Raw genomic sequence first — 9,778 nt, forward strand, 5'->3', positions numbered from 1 at the left:
TTACATGCTGTGCTAGGAAGTGTGAACTTTATTTTAAGGGATGACAAGATCGAATTTTTATATCGTGCTAATAAGTTTGGATTTAAGCCAATAAAGGGTTTACAAGAATGACAGGATGAGATCTGGGGTTTTTTTTTTATAGACCAGTCTGAAGATAAATTACATGGTACCACGTTGCATTTTATGTTAAGTAGTTGGGACGTTATGTTATAAGGCAATGAAGAAATCTTGGAAAGTTTTAAATTGGGAGTTACATGATCAAACTTATCGCATTTTGGCAGAGCTACAAGAGTGGGTTTTTATGGTAAAGTTAATAGGATCAGATTTTTGTAACATGCCAAGGAGATGTGATTTTATGTGAGAGTCGAAGGCATTCGAGCATTTCATTTTGGGGAGGGATATGATCTCATTTTTGAACCCGCATCGAGGCGTTTGGATTTTAGCCAGTAAAGGGTTTTAAGGAGTGACTGATGAGAGTTTTGTCTCCAGGGGAATTAGCTGTAAAATATATTTTCTGCTAAGGTGTCTGGATTTGATGAACCAGATAATGAACGCATATCGACAGCTCAGAGGAGGCACCCTTTGGCACAAGTGCAACCTCTCTGTACTTTATGCTGAAGAATCGGATTGTTTATAGCAAGTGATATAGAGGTGGGGCAGGTCTTAGGCAGAGGTTATGTGACTGAATTTACACAGCATGCTGAGAAGTTTGGACCCTATTTTGAGGAGCGACAGGAATCCATTTTTGTGCTGTGCTGAGGAATTTGGATTTCAGCCATTAAGAGATTTTAAGAGAGTGACATGGTAAAATTTCTGTGTTTGATGAGAAGAGTCTGCAGAGAAATGATAGAGTAATATGTGTATTTTTGGCTAAGCGGTTCAGATCTTATCTCATAGGTGATTAAGAGACATTATAGGGCTTGTTAAGCAGAAGTTACAAGACCAAATTCATGTACCTTGCAAGGAAGTGTGACCTTTTGTTTTGAGGAATGACACAGTCAAATTTTTATATAATGCTTAGAGGTTTGGAATTAAGCCAATCAAGAGTTGAAGAAGTCGCCTGGTAAGATTTGGGGGTTTATAAATCCATCCGTTTGCAGATAAATTACACGGTAAAACTATTTTATGCTAAACGATTGGAACTTTATATTTTAAGCAATGAAAAGAGACTTTTGTACGTTTTAAATAGAGCAATTATGGGACAACTTTCGTGCTAAAAGTTTGAACTTTGACGCTAAGGAGTGTTACAATCAGGATTTTGTAACATGTGAAGGATGTTAGAGTTTAGACTGAAGACAGGACAGGTGCACGATTTCATCAGTTACACCATCGAATTCATAAATATGCTAAGACGTATTTATATTACATTAATATATGTGTATTATATTAAAAGGGGTATAATCTAGTTTTTAAATCATCTGGTAAAGGAGTTTAAATTTTAACCAATAAAGGGTTTTAAGGATCTTAAGAGCCATACTGGGATTTTATACTGTAAATTTTAGCCAACTAAGACTTTTAAGTTTTAAAAGCCACATAGATTTTATATTTAAAATTTTAAATTTCAATTTAAGTTTTTAAGTGTTAAATTTTAGCCAATAAAGTGTTTTAAAATTTAAGAGATATACAGGTTTCATGCTTAAAATTTTTTAATTTTAGCCAATTTAAATTTTTCTATTTTAAAATTTAAATTTCACGGGCACCTGGGTGGCTCACTCAGTTAAGCGTTTGACTTCAACTTAGGTCATGATCTCATGGTCCTGGGATGGAGCCCCGTACCGGGGCTCCCCACTCAGCAGGGAGTCTGTTTCTCCCTCTCCCTCTGCCCCTCCCCACCCCTACTCGTGTTCCCTCTCAAACGCTCTGCTCTCCCTCTCAAATAAATTTAAGAGAGCTTGTGCTCTGTCTCTCTCTCTCAAATAAATAAATAAAATTTTTTAAAATAAAATAAAATAAAATTTAAATTTCAGCCAATTTAAATTTTTTTAAATTTTAGCCAATAAAGTGTTTTAATATTTTAAGAGATATACAAGTTTCGTGTTTAAAATTTTTAAATTTTAGTCAATTTAAATTTTAAATTTTAGCCCATTCAAATTTTCCATTTTAAAAAAATTTAAATTTCGGGAGCACCTGGGTGGTTCAGTCAGTTAAGCATCTGACTTCCACTCAAGTCATGATCTCAGGGTCCTGGGATAGAGCCCCATGTTGGGGCTCCCCATTCAGCAGGGAGTCTGCCTCTCCCTCTCCCTCTGCCCCTCCCCCTGCAGGTACTCTCTCTGTCTCTCTCAAATAAATAAATAAAATCTTTTAAAATAAAATTTAAATTTCAGCCAATTTAAATTTTTAAGTTTTAAATTTAGCCAATAAAGTGTTTTAAAATTTTAAGAGATACAGGTTTCATGTTTAAAATTTTACATTTTAGCCAACTTAAATGTTTCAATTTTAAAATTTACATTTCAGTCAATTAGAATTTTTAAATTTTAAATTCTAGCCAATCAAGAATTTTAGGAGTTTTAGGAGATCTACAGATTTCATATTCAAAAATTTAAATTTTGGCCAATTTAAAATTTTCAATTTTTCAATTTTCAATTTTTGCCAATAAAGGGTTTTAACAGTTTTAAGACATGCACAGATTTTATATTTGAAATTTGAAATTTGAGCCAACTTAAATTTTTCAACTTTAAAATGTAAATTTCAGCCAATTCAAATTTTTCAATTTTAAATTTTAGCCAATTAAGGGCTTGAAGAGACAGATTTTTATTTCTAATAGAGGAGTCTGCAGATGAGTTAGTCAGTCCCATTTTATATTTCAGTTAGAACTTTATATTCAACCTTGGAATTGTGCAGTGGTCGCATACTCCTTATAGGACTTCAGTGATGAAAGATGGGTTCACTGAGGTGCCGTGCTCTGCGTATGTAGTGGGGATGGGGATGATGTGATCTTACGTGACCGGGGCATCATGCTAAAAAATGTACTCTCTACCTGAAGGAATGACATGAGCAGAATTTTCTATTATTCTAAAGCCTGTGCATTTTAGCCAGAGAATGATTTTAGTGAGTTTCTGTGTCAGGAATTGTTATGGTAAAAGGTTTGGATTTAATATTGTAAACAGTAAATAAACAACAAAACCTTTTCATCAGAGGCTCTGCAGGATGGAATTAACTGTCATGCTAACAAGAATGTACTTAATTTTGAGAAACAGCAGATCGGAATCATCTATCTTGTTGGAAAGTTTGGATTTTAGCCAATGAGGAAATGCCTTTTTTTTTTTTAAGAGATGGGCTTGGTGGCTCAGAGAGTACTCAGAAGTAATAAAAGGTATTAAATGTAGAAAGAGGGGTGACCATAGAGCTACTCTTTTGGATAACGGAACTCAATTTACTCTCCCAGCAGAGAAGACATGTACAAAATAACCCCAACCCAGACATCCCTTTTAAATTCATACCCAGCCCACTCAAACCACCCATGACTCTACTGCGAAAACTCCATTTCAAGACAAACAGAGGTCAACGATATCTTGTGCCCTCCCCCTCCCCCACCCCACCCCTTAGTCGCTACCCCAGCTCTCCTTGAGACACCCCTAGGTCAGGGAGAAACCAGCCAGTAACAGAGAGGGGGTGTCTGCTAGAGGGAAAAACCAGCCCCCCCGTTAAGACTGAAGGGGCAGGTAAATATGATTGCTCACATGTGTGGAAGTGATGCCTGAACCCCCACAAAGAGGGTGATCTTGGGAAAGTGGCAGTTTTAGGAGGGGTGGGGGGGGATCTGCAGATCTCCCCAAGGGCTCAGAGCTGGGGAGATTAGAAATTGATGAAAGAGTATGAGAAATCAGCAAAACTTCCAAGTGAGGACCAAGTCACAGTGTGCAAGGCTCTGGCACATAGTAGGTGCTTTATCAAAACTTTTGGAAAAAAATAAAAGCCAGACCTCTACGTCTGCCCTCTCCCCACACCCCCCCCCCCTGTACTGGCCCAATTTCTACTGTGAATCTAGGGTAGGAAGTGAGAGCTATTTTAGGCTGCTGATCCAACTGATGGGACTGTGGCCAACTGCCCATTTTCTCCTCTTCCCCTGACCTTGTTAAACAGTAGGCATCTGCTAGAGATTCCTACTTCACAACAGGGGGGAGCAAGCTTGCTCCAAGGCACCCTACCTGCCAGGGACAACTCCTGGTGGCACTGACATATGACCTCTGTGACTTTGGGATGACCAGAGAAGGGAAGGAGGGTTGACCAGGCACAGGTGCCAGGGGGAGATGAATTGGCCAGCACATCCTACCAGGTGCCTGCCTGCCACAGCAGCTGCTCTGGGCCTATTGCTTCACAGAATTTATGGGCTGTGAATTTCTCATGGCCATGGGGGAAGCAGGCAAGCCAGACAGGCCAAGCGAGCCTGGGAGAATAGGAAGGAGGTCAGGGGTAGAATGATATTCAAAGCTGGGCAAGGGAAGCTCTCCCCAGTATCTCTCTGTTCTGATGAGCTGGGCCTCTGATTTGTCCCGGAGAACCTAACCTTGACCTCGTGAATCCCTAAACAGCTGCCTCTCCTCCCCACCCGTCCTCCCAACCTCCAGGTTCTGATCTCCGCCGTCCCAGTCGCTGACCGGACGCGTCACGACCTTACCAGTCTTCAGAGAATACTCCTTTCCATCCGACGAAATGATAGAACCCTCTGAAGACTCATTTGAGACGATGATGGAGCGTAAGAATCCATCATCAAAACAAATGGAGTCCTCCGAGGGCTCATCCAACACCACCGTGGAGACATCAGCCAGCGGCGCACAGGAGGTGGCAGGGCTGGCCAGTGGCCCAGCCCAGGAAATGAAAGAGCTGCCCATTGATCTCCGCCAAGACATGGAGGAGCCATCCAGTGGCCCACATAGGGAAATAAAGGATCCACCCAATGACCTACTCCAAGACCTGGAGGAGTCACGCAACGGTTCACATCAGGAAGTGGGGGGTCCAACCGGTGAGGCACCTGGCGGAATGGAAGAAGCATCAGTCAACCCATGGGGAGCCCAAGACCAACAAGTCAACGACACTGACCTGGCCGACGTGGGAGAGGAGGAGCGTCCCGAAGAGGAGTCCGAGACTTCGGAGATCATGGCCACGGTGAGATCCATCATCTCTCTGTACTTCCGCATGCAAGACCTCCGAGAGCAACAAAGAGTAGCAGAAGACATCCTGATGGAAGCAATCAATGCAGGCCGACTGCCCGTCCCATCAAAATTCTCTGGTGATCGCAGAGAATACCACGAGTTCATCGTGCTCTGCCAGCTGATCCTACAAAGCTACCCGAGAATGTTCTACAACGACCGCCTGCGAGTGGGGTACGTCATGTGCCACCTCTCCGGCATGGCCTTAGAATGGGCCAGAGCTCTGGTGAATGAAGACAGCTCCCTGATGGATGACTTCCCGGCCTTCCTGGAGGCCATGTCAGGTATGTTCGAGTACCGACAGGCACTGCGTGTGGCCGAAGACGCCATGTTCAACATCAGGCAGGGGAATCGCCCTGCCATCGAATACATCAACGAGTTCCAGGGCCTGGCACCCACCTTGGGCTGGTCGGACGAAGTCCTGCAGGCCCACCTGTGCCAGGGGCTCAATGAGGAGATCAGGCACTATCTGTTCCGGGTCCCGCAGCCAGATTCGCTGGACAGCCTGATTGTGCTCGTCCTGCAGATAGAAGAAAAGCTGGCAGAGAGAAGGGCCATGCTCAGGCTGCCCCCAGAGGCCCGCCCACGGAACCTGACCTGGATCGACGCACCTGCCCCGGAGAGGTGGATGGTGAGCAGCTGGCTGCCCTGCGAAGTGCGCCCCACCATTAACCGCAACCACCTCTTCCTGCTGCTCCTGGTCAGAGTGAATCCGTACCACAGCGTCGCGGTGCAGGCCCTGGTTGACTCGGGGGCGGGAGGCAACTTCATGGATGAGAGGTTTGCCCAAGAGCACTACGTGGAGCTCTACGAGAAGCCCTACCCACAGATGGTCCAAGGCGTGGATGGCTCACTGATCGGCAACGAACCTGTCTGGCTCTACACCGAGCCCCTGGTGTGCATCCATCAGAACCACCAGGAGTCCATCGAATTCGACATCGTTCCATCCCCCAACTTCTCCGTGATATTAGGCATCAACTGGCTCCGGATCCACACTCCCGAGGTCGACTGGATCCAAGGCCGCTGCACCTTCCACTCTCCCTTACCTGCCTACAGAAGTGCTTCCGCCCGCCCCCACCATGCATCGCACTGGAAAGACATGCATAAGCCTGCTGCCCGGACTGCGCCCCTGTACTCCGACCTGGCCGACGTGTTTAACCCGAAGGAAGCAGATGATGAGACTTCCGACCAGCCAAGCTCAGACGGATCCGATGATCTTTCTGAATCAGAGCCCTCTGAGCTTCAGCAGGCTGGAGACAGTGATCACAGCGAGACCTTTTACGAATGTCCCTCCACCGCGCCATGGGAACCTGTGGGTGCCGGGATGCAAAAAAGTGCCAGGCCGCGGGATGAAAACTGGAACCCGGACAGCATGCTGACCAACAAACAGGACTACATACAGATGATTCCAGAACTGTTCGACCAGTTACACGGAGCTACGTGGTTCACAAAGCTGGAGCTGCGGGGGACCATTGTGGAGGAAAGCATGAACATACACCAAGCAGAAGATGTATGGAAAGCAGCATTTGGTTTCGAGCCTCAAGAGATGAAGAGCTACCAGCCCTTTCTGCTATCCTCAGACCCGATCATTCCTCAGAACGTGCTCCACTTTATCCTGAAGGACATGCTGGGTTACTTCGTGCTCTCCTATGGGCAGGACGTCCTGGTCTACTCAATGAGCCAGGAAGAACACTTCCAACACGTCCGACAAGTCCTGGTCCGCTTCCGACACCACCATGTCTACTGCTCACTGGACAAAAGCCAGTTCCACCGACACACCGTCGAATTCCTGGGATTCGTCATAACCCCCAAAGGGGTGAAACTCAACAAGAGCATCGTGAACACCGTCACAGGGTACCCCACGCCCAGCTCTAAGAAGTCCCTGAAACACCTGATCCAGTTCATCCTGCCCTACCAGCACTTCGTGGAGCGCTTCAGCATTATCATAGAGCCCCTGGCGCGGCTGCTGCTGACCACCCCAACCTTCTCCTGGGGAGACGAGGAGCAAGAAGCCTTCGAGTGCCTGAAGCGAGCTTTCCGCAAGGCGCCCCTCCTGCACCACCCCAAGCCACAGAACCCCTTCTACTTGGACACAGGTGTCACCAAGACAGCTCTGCACGCCTCCCTGATCCAAACAGACGACCAAACCGGCAAGAGAGTCTCCTGCGCTTTCTACTCCCGAAGTATCTCGCCTATCGAAGTCGCCTACTCTCAACTGGAGATGAAGATTCTTCCAATAAGGGCTGCCTTCACGGTGTGGTGCCGCTACCTGGAGAACACCGAGGAGCCCATCATGATCCTTCTCAACACAGAGGATCTAGCCTCTCTGAATAATGACAGGCTCACCGTACTTCTCCCCGGGCATTGGGTCTTCTTCTTCTCCCACTTCAACTTTGACGTCATGGAGCGGCCAGCACAAGATGGCGGCCGGTCTCTGCCGCCCCTGAGACACCTCAACCGAAGGGCTTTCCAGCACAACACTGCCACCCGGGCAAGGTCACTGTTCTCTACGGGAGGGTCCCCCAGGGACCGGTCACTAGACTCCGGGGAAGAAGACGAGAATGAAGATGCCCCTCACCAGGACGAGCCAAATGGCCGGAACCTCCAGCAGGAGTTCCTGGCTCTGATACCAATTGACCAAATCCTCAACAGCTTCCTCGCCCATTTCAGCGTGGCCCAGATCAGAGCAGTCATTCTGCACTTCTTCCGAGGCCTCCTGTTCTGGAAGGACACCCTGGCTGTGGCAGCACTCCTCGTGCTGCTGAAGCTCAAGCGACGCCTCTCCACACTGCCCACGCCCGCCTGGGCCGTGCTTCGGCCCCCACCCCGGCGCTGGCTGCCCCTCGGCCCGGCCGTGCCCCTCGGCCCCGGCAGCGCCATGGCTACGGCCATGGCACAGCTCCTCACCCCGGTGCCCCTGCCGGTGGGCACGAGCGCTGTCCCAGCCCAGGAGCTGGCCAGGCTGCTCCCGGGCCCCAGCCACTGGCAGCAAGGCGCCCTGCTCCCCTTGACCCGCCGGGGCCTGCAGCTCACACCCGGCTTCTGGGTGCTGCTGTGCGAGTTCTTTGGCGTTCGAGTCGGCACCCCGGGAGAAGCCCGCCCCCTCCCCGGAGGCACCCGCTCTCTGGAGCTGCACGTCGTGGGTGACGAAGATGTCGTCTTGCGAGAAGCCCTGCAAGACGACCTGCAACGTTACCGTCAGTGTGGCCTGCATGACGGCCTGCAAGACACCTCGCAGGACGAGCAGGAGAACGACGTGCGGGAGGCCCTCAGCACCGACACCACCGTGGTGGCCCTCCAGCCCCTCCGACACCTCCCCATGCCCTCCGAAGTCCTCGCCTTCCTGAGCCGACACCTGCCCCGTGTCCACAGCGCCACCAGGCAGCCCGACCTGATCACCCAGGAGCTGGCGGCCAGGGCCCTGATCCGCTTTCTGACCATGGTCTACGCACAGGCGTCCCCGACCGCCGAGTGGGTGAGCCCACCCCGGGAAGAAGCCAGGCTGGAAGAGCTGCCCGGGGACGAGGACAGTGCGAGCCTCGAGTGAAGCGCCTCCCGGCCGGCGCCACACCCTCCACACCTCTGCCTCCCACCTCGGCCTCTACTTCCGGACTCCCCGTGCCTCGGCCTGCTTTGCTCAGCCCCAGCGCCCCCCTTCCCGCCACTCCTGACCCAAGGGGAACCCACTTGTGAAGGGCAAAAATTTCTTCAACTCATCAACCAGCAACATCATCTGTGCTAACAACGGACTATCCAACCATCAGAGACCCAGAGCCAGCTCAGGGCTACACAACCACAATCCCGTCTTAACTGCCCAGGTCCCGGGCTTGCAGCTGGGAGTGAGATCAATGAGGGAGAGAGCAGTGGTGAGCAGGAGATGACCCCATGCCCCAAGGCCAGGTGAAGAATCAGGCACAGCGGACGCAGCCAAGCAAGCAGGTGCCGGGAACCCCCCTCCCCCCGCCCCCCCTCCACCGGAGAGACGAGTGGCCACCATGTGCCATCCTGGGACACTGACCTCGGGTGCTCCACTGACTTCTTCTACCTCCACCACCGGTGCTCCTGCTCCCCCTGGGCTCCTGACCCCCCGCCCCCCACCCCCCACCCTGCTCAACACCTCGTGGAGCGCTGTGGCACCTCCCTCGCCCACCCCCTGCAAAGCAAGCCCACCCCCACCATCTGGTTCAGCTCCCTCGACCCTGACCCTGCCTGGCCCTGAGCTCTGCCCTTACCTGGACAGTGCCTCTCCACAGAGCATCCAACGTACCAGTACTCACCGGATTTGCATTCTTGAGAGTCCCCATGACTCCCCGGACACTGAGGGGGTGACCTCACTGGGCAGAGCTCCCTCTCCCCTCCCAACACTGATAGCACAGGGACCCAGAGGTCCACGACAGGGGAGGGGGCTCCAAGAGAGACTGAGGAAGGCCCCAGACACCCAGTGGACTGTGCTGAGCACAGCCGTGCTGTACCAGACCCACCGCTCTCTGCCACGGGGAGGAGACCCCCCCGACTTTCCCACCCCCTCATCTTTCCCACCCCCAAAATAAAGCAAAATAAAAGATTATCTGACTCTGTGGTTTGTTCTGAAGGTAAATGGTGGAGGGCAGGATGGAGGAGGGGGG

General features: G+C 50.2%; 1 protein-coding gene across 1 annotated transcript; it reads left to right on the forward strand.

Annotated features, from left to right (window-relative positions):
- Window positions 1-4,656: 4,656 nt before the first annotated feature.
- On the forward strand, window positions 4,657-9,139 carry RTL1 (retrotransposon Gag like 1). The gene is given in 3 exon segments (XM_027571915.2): window positions 4,657-6,198; window positions 6,201-6,283; window positions 6,285-9,139. Coding segments are annotated over 3 exon segments (4,041 nt in total). The 3' UTR covers window positions 8,701-9,139.
- The last annotated feature ends 639 nt before the right edge of the window (window positions 9,140-9,778 follow it).

Source organism: Zalophus californianus, chromosome 6, assembly GCF_009762305.2.
Source record: "Zalophus californianus isolate mZalCal1 chromosome 6, mZalCal1.pri.v2, whole genome shotgun sequence".
Lineage (NCBI taxonomy): Eukaryota > Metazoa > Chordata > Mammalia > Carnivora > Otariidae > Zalophus > Zalophus californianus.